This window comes from Plectropomus leopardus, chromosome 7 (assembly GCF_008729295.1).
Source record: "Plectropomus leopardus isolate mb chromosome 7, YSFRI_Pleo_2.0, whole genome shotgun sequence".
NCBI lineage: Eukaryota > Metazoa > Chordata > Actinopteri > Perciformes > Serranidae > Plectropomus > Plectropomus leopardus.
The window spans coordinates 10,974,528-10,992,588 of record NC_056469.1 but is presented as its reverse complement, the minus strand read 5'-3'; the positions used below and the strand labels follow the sequence as shown (position 1 = coordinate 10,992,588).

Sequence of the window (18,061 nt, the reverse complement as noted above, 5' to 3'; positions counted from 1 at the left end):
TTTAATGTAAGTGGTATTAATGTGTGTACTGTCCCAAAAAAGACATTGACACAACAAGTGAGCTGTAAAGTCAGAAGATCAAGTAATAGACCCCAGTTCTGAGTCCTAAAACCTGGAAATCCATTATCATTTAGCATCTCCAATTCCCTTGTGTCAGAGTCAATGGGTTTTTGGTTAGAAGCCTTAACTAAGATCAGTGGTTAATGCTAGCTTAAAGACTTTCACGTTTTGTTCTTCAACATATAATACGCCAGTCAATACCCCACCAAGCTTTTATGTGTTTTAAAGAGGCGGCTGCTAACAAGTGGCTAAATGAGAGTACAGAACGTCATCAAGCCGAACACGGGTTTACAGCCTCACAGCGGTGGCAATGCAACTGCAATGTAGTTCATTTTAATCTAGCATTAGCTTTTTACTTCAGCAATTAGGATTCAAAAATCCTCAAAGTGGTGGTCATTTGTTGCCATTATCTTGCTTAACTAAACGTGTAAGTGTCATGAAAGTTTGGTTACCACAGATCTTGCTTTCTGCAATAATCCAAAATCCCATAGACCATGTTAGCTTCCGGGATGGCCTACAGAGAAACATCATCCCTAAGGCACTCCATAAAAAAACTGAAACCGAATAAAAGGTAGAAAGGACTTCCTGGTAGGTGAGTTTTGAATTCTGGAATCAAAGTTCATAAATATAAGAAGTAATATTTTTGATAATGCCATGTAGTATATTAGGAGTGAGAATCACCAGAGACCCCACGATAGGATTTCATCGCAATATTTAAGTCACATTACTTTTCTATTGCAAATTATCATTATACATAATTATTATGTCAAACTTTGTCAACATTTGTTTTTACTGAAAGTTTAAGTCTCTCTATCTCACTTTAATTATTTTTATTGCAGCAAAATGAATCGAATGGATGGAAAAACCAATTGATTTTATTATTATAGCTGGTCACCAAAGGTTTAATGTGTATTTGTAATATTAATCATTTTTAAAATAAAGAAATTGATACTTGCCATCTTTGTATTGGTACAATATTGCCATACAAAATATTATGCTATATCAGTACCCCTAACTCCCACCCTGTAATGTGTATGTGATGTAACGTTTGATAACCAGTAGCCAGGTTTTATAACGTGTCCTCTGCTGACACACAGAGGTTGACGTGAAGAGAGGTGCTGACAGGATTTAGCTGGATTAGTTAATATTAAACAAGCTTGGTAAATAGGTGGTCATTATTCCCCTCATCATAATAGAAAAAGTGGATTGTAAAATAATTCAACTCAATAAGATTAAACACCATTATTATCCCTCAACTAAACCCCTAGTGGAGTCATCTTACACTGATTTCTTTCTGTTAGTCTCCATCTAAGCTCAACCCACAGAATGTGACCTTGTGGAGTGGCATTCATGACACCAGAAAATAATCAAAGCAGATGTTACAGTGAAGACAAACACAGCAGTATTGAAGCTGTAGCTATAGCAGGCATACAGTAGGTGTTGTAACAGGTGCTCTGTAGCAGCTGAGTCAGTGTGGCTTCTAAAATAGAGCCATGGAGTAGCTTATATGAGGAGCTGTGGGTGTAGAGAGTGAGAGTGGGGATAGATGCTGTTCCTGCTGGTTGTGAATTAGTGTAAGAGGGTAGTGCTGATGTCAGCTACATGCTTATCATAGCTGCTGAAAAAGAGATGAACAGAACAGGTGACCTGCAGGGACCCATCAGTCACTGTTGGCAAACAGTTTATTGTGAGATGAGATACATGTAATGAAGACGTAGGCAGCTGGTAAACTGTCTAAGTAGATGAATAAAGGAAGCTAGATTGTTGAGACAGTGAAATCAGTGTAATAATCACCATGTCAGGGCAAGACATGTAAAAGCCAAGGGACCGTTCAATGTTTATGAGAGGAGCAGGGTGGCACCTGTGTGATTTCTTAGTTTTTTTTTTTTTAAATCTTCCCTGGAGCTCTACAAATATTTTTCCTTAAGCTACCTGAGTTATGCACAATGCATAAGCCTTCCCTTCACCATTAATAGCAAACAACACATACATGCGTGCACACCCCTGGCATTAACAACACATGCATATAATGACTGTTTTTCCAAATAAACCATACCTAAACTTGCACAACAGAGGAAACAGCAGCCAGAATAATGTCAGTAACTTGGCATTATTAGATTTAAAAAAGGAACCCTCTGATGATCAAATGTTAAAAGTTGAAAAATGTAATCCTGGAGTTGACAAATGCCTTGTTTTTTCACTATAGTCATGAATGCAGGAGTAGAGAATTTAGTGTTTGTATTTTACAGGATCTGGTGAGTGGAAGTGGTTTATTTTGGGCAAAATTTTAATATCACTATCTTAATCTTAGAGCTTCTATCTTAAGCTCCATGCAGATGTGTTTCTAACACATGATGTGTAAGATACTTTTGGTATTTACAGTTTCTGCCTATGATAAATATTGTAATTTTGGCAATTTTTTAAAGATAACATGTATTTCAACCCTGCTGTTGGGTTTTAGGTTTTGGAGGGTATTTACAGCTATTACAAAATACAACCTTTCAGAGATAATGGCCCAACCCCAAGCCAAGTTAAAAAACACAACTTTCTCCTTAGTGCTTCCAATTGTTTTTTTCTTTGTCTTTTTTTGTCTTCCCAGTTTTGCACCACCCTGTCCCCTCTCATGAATAACAAAATAAAAACAAAATAAAACAAACAAACAAACAAACAAAAGCCCCAGCATAGCAAACAGTAATGAATAAATAAGTATAATGGATACATTTTAGCTGCAAATCTGTATAATTACCCATTAATAGTAGAATTTGGTGCAGTGACGTGCATTATGTAATGTACCCCATTTTCTTATGACAGCTTGTTGTTTGGCTCACAGTCAAAGCAGTATGTAACCAGTGTGGATAATAATTCTACAGCTTTATACACACATGCATGCATGCATGCACGCACATACACACAAAACTACATGAGGAGGACTGATGTAGCCTGGTCATGTGGAAGCTGTGACTAACCGCAGGCTACAGCAGTGTTTGGTTTATTACCAGCCTGTTGGCACTGCCTCTGTCTCATCCTCTCTCTGTACACCTTTCTACTGTTGTCCTTGTCTCCCCCTTCTTGTGTTTTAAGGCTTCTTGGTTATGGTCTATGTCCTGTTGTGCCATGTACACATTGCACTCAATACAGCTATAACCTGCAATAATTGCTTTCCATTTGGCTGGACACAGGTTCATTTTTGTAAATTTTACAGTATTATGTTTGAATAGACCGGGAGAGCGTGATGTATTAGTTGTTATGTGCTATGATTATGCATGTGTGGCGGAGATGCTCTGTGGAGATTCTTACATAACAGTTTGAGACAGCTCAGCACCTCCTCGCTGTGAGCTGTGCAGCTTAAACATCTGCAATATTATTTAGCCAAAGCAGCTGGGGTTTGATTTTCAGTCCTTGTTAATTCAACTTTTTTGAGATGCTTTTTTCTGCTACACGCTGACAATAGACTTTACAACTGTAAAATGATGCTGAAATGATCAAATAACCAAATGAGCCGTTTGTGTGTGTGTTTGTGTGTGTGTGTGTGTGTGTAGTTTCTTTGATAAATCTGACAGTCTGAGTCTGGAGGCAGAAATAGAAAGCAGCTGGTTTGGTGTTATTCTGAGGTATGCATGGGAGGGATGTGGAAGTAGGTTGGCTTATATTTAGTCCAATGATTTGCATGCTGCTCTAAGCCACCGTTGTCGATAGAAGCCTGCCAAATATTCGTTGGCACTCTCTGAACCCTTCAAAACAAATGGCTGGATGGGTGGAGGGCAACCAGGACAGAGACGGGCTGAGTGTGGATGTGACAGGGTGGATAAATTACAGGAAGAGAATGAAGCTGGGAGACAAAACATGGATTTTTGTGTCAGTATCTAATTTGGTTTAAGAAACCGCTGCAAATAAAATGTTTGTTTATGAGTCTATAAAGGTTACAGATTTGAATTTGTAATTATCTCACCTACATCACGAGTTTGCATTTGCTTTTATAGTCTAAACTTCTCACTGGGAGAATTATCTGATCTCATAAGTTTTATTAACTTTACTCAGAGACTTCCTGCTGTGTTTTAAAAACTTAGTATGTAGCTCAGTCAGCACAGATAGACGTTCCCTGGCTGTTGCTGATCTGCTGGCAATGTTCATACAGATTTTGTGCCAAAAACAGAAAAGTAAGTATTAAATCTAAGCCGCCTGAAGGACACAAGAATTTTCTGCAACAAAACTGTACAAAGCATGTCAACAGAGTCTTAGCAACCGAACGAGGTGAAAAGCGGGGCAGTATACGAAAGGGGAAACCAAGCGGAGTGTAAAGAGTGAATGTGACCAGAAAAGCAATAGGAGAGAGAAAACAGTGCTGGGAAGCACTGGGCGTGTTTGTGCAGGACTCTTTTGTTCCCTGCAGCATTGCATCCATGGGACCATTGAGTGAAGTTACTCAAGCATGCAGGACTGTACTGAGCTGGCATCAGTTTTCTAGACCAGTTACAGTAATTATAACACTTGAGCAGTAACTAATGGGCAGAAAATTGGGCCGCTTTGATGCATGCCATATTCATTTATGACAGAATGGATCTTCCGGTTGGTACTAGTTCAACTTATATGGACACCTGACACTGACATACAGTACAGTATATACAGTTTTTCTCATTTCAATTCAATTTTATTTATAAAGCCCATTATCACAAAACACAGTTTGCATCAGAGGGCTTTACAGGGTACGACATTCCTCTGCCCTTAGACCCTCACATCGCCTAAAGGAAAAACTGGAAGAAACCTCAGGAAGAGCAGCTGAGATGGGATCCCTCTTCCAGGACAGACAGATGTGCAATAGATGTTGTAAATAACAATTAAATTACAATAATGACAGAAAAGAAAGAGAAAGAGAGGTGGGGAGAGAGAGGGAGCGAGAGGGAGAGATGCACAGCAATGATGGTAACAATAGCATGTCATATTACAATAGTGATAGGTGTGAAATTACTAAATTCACTCTGTGATAGCATTTGACCTTATGCATGTGCAAAGTCTGTAAAATATAAACATGTATTATGGTAACAATCTCTCACGAAGAGTAAAATGTATTGCAGCTTATTAAATGGACCAGCATACAGGATAGCTAATGTATTGCTTTTTTGTTTATATATCAGTAGACCTGTTGATGCTTAACCTCTCAGCCTCAACTGAACTATTTGAATGATGTGATTAAGTTTTAATCTAGTTAGAAATGGGAGCCACGTTGAAGTCTTTTAAATTGAATGGTTAACATAAGTAAAACACAAAACTATATGCTGCAGGGTGAGAATACATCTTGGTCTTTGTAAAACTCTTACAAAGTCTGTACTAATGGTTACATACTTGCTTGTATGTGGCTTGTGGAGACAGATTTTGAAATTTGGCATTGGACTCTTCCTTTTGCATCTGTTTTCCAATAAGCCCTATTGAAGGTGCTGCATCGTCTGGTCAACTCAAGTTCTGGCTTTTCTTGCATTTAAAGTTGACAGTAATAGTTTTTTTGTGTGCATGTCATTTTTCAGGGTAGTAGTTTGAAAAGCTTTTTATATTTGAATAGGATTTAGAGCTTAAAAATCTGTTCCTAGTCTCCAGAGAAAGAACATTTAATATCCTTATCACTTCAGGTCACATGGTTATAAATGACTGAAATTCATTTTACTTGGTTGATTGTTGTCATTTTTCAAGCGACAAAGTTTAGTCATGTGGTTAACGAAGTGCAACACCGTTAGCAAGCAGGTATGAGATTCGAGAGCTCTGGGAGTATAAAGAATTGAGAGTGTACTCTCTCAAAGCTCTGCCTCTGTAACAGCATGAGCTGCTTCTGAGCTGGAAATGGTTCCTGCAAGAGCCCTCTCCCAGAAATGAGTAAGCATTTTAGCACTCCCTTTACCCTTGTCTCAAACTTAGTGGGGTTTTTTTTGTTTGCTAAATGAGGCTACAAAATGTCATCAAGCCAAAAATGCCTTTGCAGCCTCATTGTGGTGGCGACATCAAAGTCATGTGACCGTGGTATAGTTCATCTATAGCCTAGTGTTAGCTTTTTACTTCTGGCATTGACATTTTTGTTTGCCACAGAGCTTATTTTCTGCAATTATCCAAAATCCAATGGAAAACCCCCCACTGGCTCTTTGTCAAGGCAAACAGGGCGACATTAACTTCTGGACTGGCCTACCAAAAATGTAGTTCCTACACTTAATTAAGGCTGTATTTTTTATTAGTGATGGGGCTGTGCAACAAACACATTTTTATAATTAAAAAGAAACATAAAGATTGTTTCTCTTCTGATTCACATCATATTCTTGTTGAGAGTAATTTGGGGGGGGAGGGAAAAAGCTTTAACAGTTCATTGTCAAGATGTTTCTCCGTTATCATGACTTTGCAGTATCGTGCATACTAAAACTTGCTTGTCATTCATTTGATCGTTTGCCCCCCTTTCGCTCTAAATTCAACTTGCTGTCCCATGGTCGCAGATTAAATTTGCATAAAATCATTCACTTATAAAGGTTTCACTGACTGGCACGCCCTGAAACAGGTGCAGGTCTGTTATTGTTTACTTTGCCCTATTGTCACCATAGAGGCTGAGCCAGGACTGTACCAAGTCACTGTCACTGGAGGGAGGGGGGCAGTGCGGTTGTACAAGGCAGTCTACCTGAGAAACAGGTGGCTCTCTCAGCTCTGATTCGCTCCTGTTGATGCGGGCGTGAACCATTTCAACTATTCAAGTGGAAAAGATTGAAATTGGTTGCCCGGTTGAGGATTACAGGGATAAATATAAATAATACAAATTATTTTAAATGCTCTCATCTGTTGTGTTAAGATGTATTTTAACCTACTCTATGACTTTAAAAATCTAAGGGATAGTGTCCTGTATGTCTGTGTCTACTCCCCCCGTCTGTGGTAAAGTGGAGTAGGCCGTTCACTTACCAGTCACAGAGGAGACAGGGAGGAGTCAGGTTATCTGGTTGTGGCAGAGCTACCTCAGGGGACAAATGACACACACACTTTTAGAAACTCACTCAGCAGACATTAGCTGGCACTTGACAGATAAACGCAGACAGACTTTGCTAGTCATTTACAATGGCGTTTTTAACGAAACACACTGCATACACACCCACTGTCCTCTTTGGGACTTTGTTACATGTCTGCTTTTACAACTAGGCACACACAGATTAGCTATTGATTCATAGATTAAAACACACACACTCACACCCACAAATGCACACAGCACAGGTAGGAGCCATGGTGTTGCACCTGCAAGCTTTGTGCTTTAGCAGATAGCCTTAGTGCCAGAGTGGAGGATGGCGCTGCTCGCAGCTGCTGGCACTGAGGACGAGCTGGAGTACTCTGACCAGCCGGAGGACGAGCAATATTTTTGTCTACCCAGTCATGAAAGCACAGAGCAGGAGGAAGAAGAAGAGGAGGAGGAGGAGGAGGAAGAGGAGTATGTCTGTCTTCCTAGTCGTGGAAGCTCAGAGCAGGAGGAGGGAGAAGAGTTGGATGAAGAGCAACAGGTTCTGTGTGAAGGTAGATGTCTTTGTAATCGAGGACATCCTCTCTGTTGTGGAGTTGTTCTTGTAGAGTCCGTGTGCTATCTTGCTCAGTATATCTGACCTTTGCAGTGTGATTTTTCACTTCAAGTTCATTTGTTATGACGTTATATGGATTGTGACCTTTGTAGTGAGATTTTTCACTCCTAGTTAATTTGATATGATTTATATGGATTGTGAAGGGGATTATAGGACACTTGTGTAATGCTTTACATGGTGTGTGAGTCTGTGCTTCAGTCCCTCAGGTTGTTGTTGTATCTGGTCTCAGTGCAGCATGCACATCCACCTGCCTGCTGATTTGACATGTTCAAATATGGGTTTGGTTCTTTATTCCAGCTGTCACTTCACTGCCAAGTGCTAGCATGCTACATTTAATATTTTTTCATTTACAAAAGCACAAAGATTCTTACGTAATGTTAAGGTTTTTAGCTTGTGTTTAATCAATTTGGGATTAATTTCAGTGTTTTGTAGCCATCCTGAATTTTTCACAGCAATGGTTAGAAAACAGCTGAGAGACAGACAGGGGCTGGTGGTGACACAGGGGGACACGTATTTTGAGAGATGTGTACATAAACTAAAGCTACAATATCATGAAAGCTCAATGGAAAACTTTCGTGATTTAAAAAACTGAAAGTAAACTGCTTAAGTGAGATTTTATCACAAAAAGTGCATGAATAGTAGAGATAAAACATAATTGGTGACTTGTATTTGTGTGAAGTATTTAAATCATTGCTTGAGACACAGAGGTCACTGTGGCATAAACATGTTTTTATAGTGGCAGTTAAGCAGAATATAAACCTGGCTCCAATAAGGAAATAGTGTGTAGTGATAATTACTTAGATTATATTACATTTGACACTTCTAGGTTGTGTTTAGGATGTTGATTAGAATAACAAGAGCTCCTTTTTAGCCGTTGTCCTGGTGTTTGTTGTCCTTGAACCTGTGCGTTGTCTGTTGCTCACTAGCAACAGGAGGCCTGACGGAGCCAGAACTCCAGACGTCTGGCTCCTTCAGCCCCCCTGCAGACAGACAGAAAACCAGGAGTCTGCTAATACGTCCTTTTAAGTCCTATTAAGCTTTAATTACATTTCAACTCGGAGTCATCAAACTTATCTGTTAAGGCAGAGTCCATGTAGTGTAATAAGACCAAACATTTGACTTCTCTCATTCATCATCCTCCTGGTACAAGATAAGAAAGGAAGGAGAGAGCTAGTGAGTGCATCAGTCTTAAGTTACCTGCTCACCTTATGAAACACCAAGAAAACATCCAGATCACATTCCAATATTACGTTACACTTCCTTTTATGTGATCCAGGTTACAGGTCTGCCTTCTCTAACCCGTCTTCACCTTTTCTTTCACCACCCATTTACGACCAAAGTGGAGTACTAAGATGAATCAGTAAGAGAATGTTGTATTTACCTGAAAGAGCAGGTTATCCTAATCATTTTATTTCTTTGGTCCAAGTGATCAGGAGCAGTTAGCAAAAATCATTTTTTCGTTCCTACTCAACCTGGTTCCTTCTGCCTGCATTCTTTCTTTACACAGCATGTCCTATCACCTATCAAGGTCCTCAATGGCATATAAGCTTCCATCAGTTGTTTTCAGTTGTACGCTTATCGATCCAACTTGGGTGGAGTGTTACCATGGAAATAAATCAGCAAGGTTCCATAGAAAGAAACCACACACACACACACACACACACACAAATATACAGTGTGACAGGTAAATAGGCTGCACCCTGTGCTATCAAGCGTACAATCTCATTAGAGGTCAGATTGCAAACTGACACAAGTGATGCATATTTTTGGTGTGTGTGTGTGTGTGTGTGTGTGTGTGTGTGTGTGTGTGTGTGTGTGTGTGTGTGTGCGCGTGTGCACACATACACATAATGTATGCATTTTCCTTGTCGTCACCACGCCGATTTGTTCCCTCGGTAACACTCTGTGCCTTAACAGCTCACTCAGGAGACAAAGTTATGTGTGTGGATGTTTTTTTCTCCTATAGATCGTCATGTCTGCGTGTCTTTACTGTGTGCCTGTATCATGAGCAAACACCTGCAAAACTAAGGAGTGTTAGTGCTCTTTAGCAAATGACAGCATGCTAACATGTTTAACCAAGATGGTGAGCATCGTAAACATCCTATTAAAAAGCAGTATATTAGCATGCTGATGTTAGCATTTAGCTCAGACGTCCTGCTGTGCCTAATTACAGCCTCACACACCTGCTAGCATGGATGCAGATGATTTGTTGTGGACTCTTCTAGTTCTCTCTTTCACCTCATAAATATTTACAGTCCTGAGTTGACTGACGTATGATGGGTTTATGGGGGGAAACTTGAATTAAATTACAAGTTGAGGTGAGCCTTATTAAATCAAACAAAATGCCTCAGTGACTCTGCGGTGTCATGCATGCTGATTCAACACTGTTTGGGTGGAAAAGAGCAACTTATTCAATAATGGATGATGATGATGATGATGGTGATGATGATGATGGGAAACATCTTTAACTAAAGCTTATCCAACTGAGGCCTTGTGTCCAACAGCGGTACAGTGCACTCTCTGTGAGGTATGAGGATATGAAAATATGTTGTTTGCATTGGCCAGCTCTGTTTTGCATTCTGGGAAGCCTGTGAGTCAGCTCCATTGTGTTTGAGTCTGATGTGACATTTTTCTTTCTAAACTAGAGTTAAATATTATTTCTGTGGAAACTAATATAATGGCTCTTTGTTGTAATAGTGTGCATGATATCATCTCACTGTGCCTCATGCTCTTGTATGACACATCAGGCCATGTTGGACATTACACCTCCAGACAGTGTGGCATCACACACCTCCTCGCTCCAACTGACAGTGTTAAAAGTGACTAACAAGACCAGACAAAAATAAACATCCTCATACTCTGATGTATCCGCACCCAGTCATTTTATCCACATTTATGTAGGAATGTTACCTTAAAACAACTCAAACAAATTGAGCAACATTTTCTAATGAAGCAATAACACCAGTCATTCTCAAAGAGAAAATAGTTTTGATTGTTTGTGTCAGAATGCTCATTATTATTATGTATTCTGTCAAGACACCCTTTTGTAATTTCCAGTCTGAAATGAATGCATTTAAAGTGATAGCTCTGTATGAGAAAGGAAGGAGTTGATAATGAACATGTGCTCATAGCTGAAATAGCAGCGCTGGGATGTGGCTCCTCATATCTCTGCACTCATTAACTTATCTTTTCTGAATCACTATTTAAGAAAGTTGATAAATAGTGGGCTGTGAGGTGCATATGAGTGTTGTATGTGGGTGTGTGTTTCTTAGAAATATGCTGCCCTGTTTATTATCTTGAGTATTAAATCCGACACGTAGCAGCTTTTAGAAACACTAAGAATATTATATAATCTTGAGTTAGGTTATCTGGAATTAATACTTAGTTGACTAAAACTGATGGGTTCCTCCCATTTTATATCAATGAGGGAAGAGTAAATATTGGAAACACCTTGACCTAAATAAAGATAGATTTCATTGTAGGGTTGCTGTTTTAGGCTGCATACATTTTAGGTGGTAATACCTGACATCTGTTTTTTTAGGCAGGTTAATATTCAAAGAGCTAAACATCAGTTATTGTGTATCCTATATTATATGCTACTGTGTTGGTAAATGCACTATTGATGTGGATAGAAAGTAGATTTTAACCTATAATTTATGCCTTTTACAACCTAGTACAATTTGCTCAAAATAACAATATATGGATACATATCAGTACTGAATATTTGAAATGGTTTCAATACTGATTTTACACACTATTTATACACTGTTACGAGCTCTTACTCTAAATAGTTACCACAGTCATACTGCTGTTTTTATAAAGTTTTCTTTGTCTTGTTATTTATGCCTTTTAATAAAGATTTCCAATGTTATGGCCTCAATGTCAATTTTCCTTGTGGTCTTGAAAATGGTATTTAATATTGATATTTTTCTAGGTATCATGCCAATACTACAACTGAGCTGACTTTCCTGAATTCTGTCATCCATAAACATTGCAAATTGTGCACAATTTATTCAAAAGTATATTGTGAGCTCATTCTCAGTCAGCTAAACTCACCAAATTTTGGAGTGCAGAAAGTCAAATGTTCAATCATAATGTACAGAAGAACTGTGATGCAGCCATCGTATTTGGGATAAATGTTAAATGGTCAGAAATTCAATGCATGGTTTACTATTCTGATTTATCAGTGAGTGCATCTGCTGTACAGTAATTTTCTTTTAGGAATTTTGGATTGAGACCTTTTTTTTCTACATGTGTCTGTGCAGTGCTGTGTGCTGACAGAGTGGGACAGATGACGAAGACCTACAGTGACATTGATGCTGTCACTCGACTGCTGGAAGAGGTAAGATCATGTCATGTGAGATCAGTTCGTTCAGCTGAAAAAACACAAAGTATATGCAGACTGAGGAGTACTTTGGTTAAATGTTATTATGTGGTTTTGAGAGTCTAAACAGTTTGCTTCATGAGGCTCTTGGCAGCGGAGGTTTGATGAAACCACATCATAAAAGTAGCTGCTGGCAGCTGATATTCAAATCTAAGTGATCCACATCAGCTGCTGGTGAGGAGCTCAGTCAGCTTTTAATGCATGAATAAAAAATGCGGAGAAAAGAAAGGTGTCATTGTTAAATGAACCATGAAATTCAGCCAGCCAGACATCCAACTATTGACTAAAGATGGTATTCAACGACACCAAAGCATCAACAGACTGGAAAACTTAACACCGTGTGAGAGATCATTGTTCGTAAGTTACCTTGATAATGCATTAATATTCAGAGTTTTGTAACACTAAGCTGAACCTCCTGATTTAAGTTAGGGCAGACGTTTGTGTTGCTCAGTAGCAAATAACACTTTAATTTTATTATTTAGTTTTATTGTTACTGATGCACCCAGACGTGCTGAAAAACAGGAGTGCCTGCCTGTCGGTCATTTGTACACTTTTAATAATAAGCTTTTAATTAATCATAGTTCAGTGTTGGGTGGTGAGAGTGTTCTGCTGCTCCAGTGGGTTTACACTTACATTAGATCTGTGCCGTTGTGGGCAATTAGAGGTTGAGGTAATACTGTAAGTTAAATATCTGTTATGGTCCTTGTTGAATTATGTGCGAACATTGGGTTGTGTTTCTGTCACCAGCTGTTGTTTATTTCTTCATTTCTTCTTGTTGTGATACTTGACTCAACCCTGGTGTTAAACTTGCTTATGCTGCATGCAAATTTACACTGCTGTCCTTTCAAATGAATAGTTTGACATTTGGGGAACCTTGTTATTCACTCTCTTGTAGAATTATATGAAAAGATCAATACCGCTCTCAAATCTGTCTGTTAAATATGAACCAGGATCTAGCAGCCTGTTAGCTTAGCATACAGACTGGAAAAATGAGGGGAACAGCTAGCCTGGCTCCAAAGGTAAGAGTGGTATCAGTCTTGTCATCTAACTCATGGGAACTAATCACATCTATTTTACCAGAATGTCAAATTATTACTTTATTGTTTGTAATGTTGTTGTTTTTTTGGGGGGAGAGGTGGTTTAAGATATTTTTGGGCGTTTTTGCCTTTAATTGATAGAACAGCAAAAGAGAGAGGGGGGGTGAGATGCAGCAAAGGGCCGAGGCTGGAATCGAACCTGCAGCCGCTGCAACGAGGACACAGCCTCTATACATGGGGCGCCCGCTCTATCCACTGAGCCACCAGACGCCCTGTCTGTAATGTTTTTAACTGTTAACTGTTCAAACACTAAACAAAAAACTTTATCTCTGTGCAGAAAGAGCGTGACTTGGAGTTAGCAGCTCGCATCGGACAGTCACTGCTGAAGAAAAACAAAGCCCTCAGTGAGAGGAATGAAGTGCTAGAGGAGCAAGTGGAGCACATCCGAGAGGAGGTACAGAGCAAGCGTGTGTGTGCTTCTGTATGTGTTAATGATCAAATGTGACTCCTGTGCTTGTAGAATCTCTATGTTTTACGTACAATCCTTTCCTGTCCTATCCTCATCTATCCTTCAATTTCCACACATAGGTGTCTCAGCTGCGGCATGACTTGTCCATGAAAGATGAGCTGTTACAGTTCTATACCAGCGCTGCCGAGGAGAGTGAGGGGGAGTCCACCACCTCCACACCGTAAGTCTCCTTTCATTCACCTGCTCTCCTCACCTTTCATTACCCTCTCATTCTTCTTGCTAAAAGAGTATGCAGTGCAGTTATGTAATGTAATTCAAGTTGAATGCAAGCAAACGCATGCTGTCATTAACTGAGGCATGAGAGCATGTATCAGTTATTTGAGACAGCAAAAAAAAAAATGTATTTCCTCTCTAATGAATCTCTGCAGATTGTTTTTTAATGTAAAAAAATAATGTGTAAAATGAGACAGAGGCTGTTACCACTACTAAATATAATGGGATTTCACGCTGTTTTATGGCAGAGTAATGGATGATTGATTGACATGCATATTCACATGTTTCTCTCTCGTGTGTGTTTACAGTGTGCGTCCCAGTGAAACCAGTGTGTCAACTCCAATTAGTTTCCCCCTTGACTCCTTGCAGAAGAAACTCAAAGATCTGGAGGAAGAAAACAAATCATTGCGATCTGAGGTACACAAACACACACACACACACACACACACTTACATATAAGCTTCTGCAAATGCACACAATTTTTTTTTAATAACTGATTGATATATTTCATCATACGTTTTCTGCTTTGCTTTTTAAATAAATCTACATTATTGCATGCATTACTTATCAAAGCACAAGTGTATGTAAAAATCGTTTTCAAAAATTAATAAAACCCCAAGTATCATATGTCAATATTCAAGACATGAATGATGATCAAAATTTAATTTGTTTGATTTAGTCTGTTGGCAGCACTGTGGTCTAAGTGTGACCTTCTACATAGCTTTAATGAGAAGTGATTTATTGGGATGATTAATGATGTCTACAGTGTGTTTTTTATACTCATTAGTGATGACTTTTTTTGGGATTTTTCAGGCTAGTCATTTGGAGACGGAAACCATTTCGTACGAGGAGAAAGAGCTGCAACTTGTCAATGACTGTGTCAAAGAACTACGTGAGTATTAGATTGTCTGGAGTCACATTATATCATATATCTCTAAGTGCAGTGAGGCACACAGAGGCATTTTTTGTGGCAGATTCTTATTCTAAATGAGCCCCTGATGATGTTGCCAGGTGATGCCAATGTGCAGATTTCCTCTCTGGCTGAGGAGCTGGCCAGGAAGACTGAAGACGCCTCCAGACAGCAGGAGGAGATCACACACCTCCTCTCCCAGATAGTAGACCTCCAGAAGAAGGCCAAGATGGTATAAACCCCCGACAGTCTCTTACACTGATAATGTTTGACAGCACACGTTAGTATTTAAAGAATATGGTTCATGGATAATTAACAGTTTATTTTACTAGAGGAGAAAAACAGCCACATAAAAAAATCATATTAATCATATTATACTGGCTGTGTGACATGATAGGTGCGCCTGGAAACAACCAGCTAACAGCGTCATCACAGTAAACTGTAACCCTCTGCCTATGGCGATATGAATGGAGTGTAGAATTTCAGCACTTGTGATGTAAAAAACATGCTGTCATTTTCTGGATTTATTTAATGTTAACTATAAACACTTATAAGACAAGGAAACTGTGACACACCTTTCTGACTTCTTTCATCTTCAAGTAGTTACAGTTTAAGCAAGTGCTGCTCTCTGGAACGGAGCAACTAGATTGTAGTTTCCAAAGTCAGGAACAGCACACCAGTACTACTTGGTCATTAGAAGTCTAGTACTGTTTATGGGTCGACTGATATTGTTTTTTCAGGGCTGATACCGATACCAATTTTTAGTAGATAAAGAGACCGATAACTGATATTTGGAATCAATATGCATTAACAATGAAAATGAAAATCTTTCTGTCAATATTTAGAATTTGTAATACAACAAACTCCAACACAAGTCTTTGTTTAAATGCCTTTAGCAAATGTTTAATTAAAACTGACACTTTCAACATTATATACAGAAAGTTCCCATCAACGTTTTTGTATATAGTTAAGTGAAAATTCAAATAAAAATGAACAGATAAAAGTAGCTCCCTGAGATTTTATAAAATAAAATGTGCTGACACTTTCTTTGCACCTTTTAATAGATTCATTTTATCAGCGATCATTAAAATGAAACACTGATACAGATAATTGGCAAAATGCCAGATATTGGCCCCAATAATCAGTCAGGCCAATAATCTGTCAACCCACAGTAATGTATTTATGGGATTAGCTACTGTATATCTAACATAATATTACTTTTAAAGGAATTATTTCCGATAATTCTAGTGGGCTAGCAAAAGTTTAATTTGTATTTGCTATATGAATAATTTACATAATTTAAAAAAATTGATACAATATTGCCACACAACACATTGCAATACAATGCTGTATCAATTTTTCGACACCCCCACTGTGTAACTACCTAACAACTTATGAGCAGTATGATCATCACAACGTGTGCTGAAATCCAGTCACGGCCCGAATAAACGCTAAGGTTATCTACTGGAAGACAAAGAAAGTCCGAAAGGTCTGACAAAGTTTCCCTGTCTTAAAAGTGTTACCATTAAAGTGACAACATGGTTATTTATATTACAAATTCTACACTCCATTCATACAGCCAGGCAGGCAGTGACTGTTTACTGTGATGACGCTGCCACCTGGTGGTTTGTCAGTGTGCCCGCACAATATGCACACAGATGAGGTTGCATTATTTTTTCCATCATGTTTATATAGCCTCTAGAATAATAGGTTTTTGTTTCTTTTTTTTAAATTGCCTTTGTTCCCCTTTAATGCCTGTGTGCAATGAGCCTTGATACATTGGATTCTGTGTTTTTATATCCTATTTCATCTGGGGTGTTTGTAGTATGCCGTGGAGAACGAGGGGCTGACTCAGCACTTAGGTGCAGCCAAAGATGCCCAGAGACAACTCACTGCTGAAGTAAGACAATCCACAACACGCTGACTACCCACACTATCAATATAACCCGATCATCTTGGTACTATTATAGCAGTAAATGTGATTCTTGTGATATTATGTTATTGATGTAAAATTTGCAGCACTATTGCCTGGTCCAATGTGTAAACTGAAACGTTAGCAAGACATCATTTTTATCACCTGAATGTCAGTTCCAATTCATTTCTTCAACCTGAAAACGTCTGGATTTGGATCGTTAGTTACATATACATAGTTATGGATAAACATTAATAATGGTTCAATACCAGACATCCCACATTTGAATCACGACCAGTGCCTAATTAGATGTTCCCAAAGTTAAAGCCTGCCTGAGAACCCCACATAACAAAAATCAACTAATTTGTTATTTTTGGCCAAAAATACCCTTCACACCAAGTATAAAAACTATATTACAAAGTGCTTTTAATGAAATACCCAATAAAAATAGCACTCTATATGCTCACATGTAGCACAAAAACCCCCAAAATGAACATTTTGCAGAACATTTACCTAAATTTCTTCTCATCTCTTTCAATCTTTCTTTTCCCTACCACCAGCTGCGAGAGCTACAAGACAAGTATGCAGAGTGCATGGAGATGCTTCATGAGGCTCAGGAGGAGCTGAAGAACCTGAGAAATAAAACTCTACCACTCAGCACACCGAGGCGTTTCCATTCTCTGGGTCTGTTCCCAATGGTGAGCTCATATTTACCAACATGTTTGTCACTGTTGCTGCATCTCTGTGGTTTTAGTTGATACAAAGTCATTTTACCTTTTTTTGCCCCATGCATTCTTCTCCAGGACTCTCTGGCAGCAGAAATCGAGGGCACCATGAGAAAGGAACTTCAGATGGATGATCCAGATGTAGAGGAGCAGAGGTATGTCCAGTTAAGAACCAGGCTCAACCTAAAACAAAAACATAGACAAAAGGGTCGTTACCGTCAGAGTGAAATGGGAAAAAGAACCTTACAATTCAGTACATATGTGATCGTATTTCTCCAGACTGCACCCGAAGCGAGTGTTCCAGACGGTGAAAAACCTGAACTTGATGCGTCAGCAGCGTTCATCGCTGGCCCCCTCCCCCCTCAACATCCCAGGCTCCAACCAGACATCATGCCTCACCTCAGGGCTCTCCAGCAGGGTGGGCACGCCACGCTCCAACTCCATATATGGAAGCGACACAGGAAGTGGGATCATCCTAGACAACAGGACGAGCAGTATCCTGGAGGGTCCGGATGATGGGTAAGACAGATGGACTCTGCAGCACGTTTTAGATTTTGATAATGCCGGTCAGTTCTTTTTTTTTTTTTTTTTGTGAATAACATGGAAACATTCAGTAACATTATGTAGTTAGCTTAGTTTGTTTTTTTGTATTTGTATTTGTGTGTGTGTGTGTGTGTGTGTGTGTGTGCATGAAATTTTTTTCTGGGT

The 18,061-nt window shown here is 39.1% G+C and overlaps 1 protein-coding gene across 6 annotated transcripts in view; it reads left to right on the top strand.

The window, feature by feature from the left end:
- Nucleotides 1-18,061, top strand: part of trak1a (trafficking protein, kinesin binding 1a) — a 44,281-nt gene that overhangs the window by 16,550 nt on the left and 9,670 nt on the right. For 5 of the 6 annotated variants that reach the window (XM_042489926.1, XM_042489924.1, XM_042489925.1 and 2 more), the window contains 10 exons: nt 11,909-11,985; nt 13,402-13,518; nt 13,653-13,753; nt 14,115-14,223; nt 14,620-14,698; nt 14,818-14,948; nt 16,542-16,616; nt 17,189-17,326; nt 17,432-17,508; nt 17,633-17,872. In XM_042489926.1, the coding sequence (XP_042345860.1) occupies nt 11,935-11,985; nt 13,402-13,518; nt 13,653-13,753; nt 14,115-14,223; nt 14,620-14,698; nt 14,818-14,948; nt 16,542-16,616; nt 17,189-17,326; nt 17,432-17,508; nt 17,633-17,872 (1,118 nt within the window). In that variant the 5' untranslated portion in view covers nt 11,909-11,934. Of the gene's footprint in view, nt 1-7,037; nt 7,582-11,908; nt 11,986-13,401; nt 13,519-13,652; nt 13,754-14,114; nt 14,224-14,619; nt 14,699-14,817; nt 14,949-16,541; nt 16,617-17,188; nt 17,327-17,431; nt 17,509-17,632; nt 17,873-18,061 lie in introns of those variants that run through there. The other variant, XM_042489923.1, reaches the window with a different exon arrangement.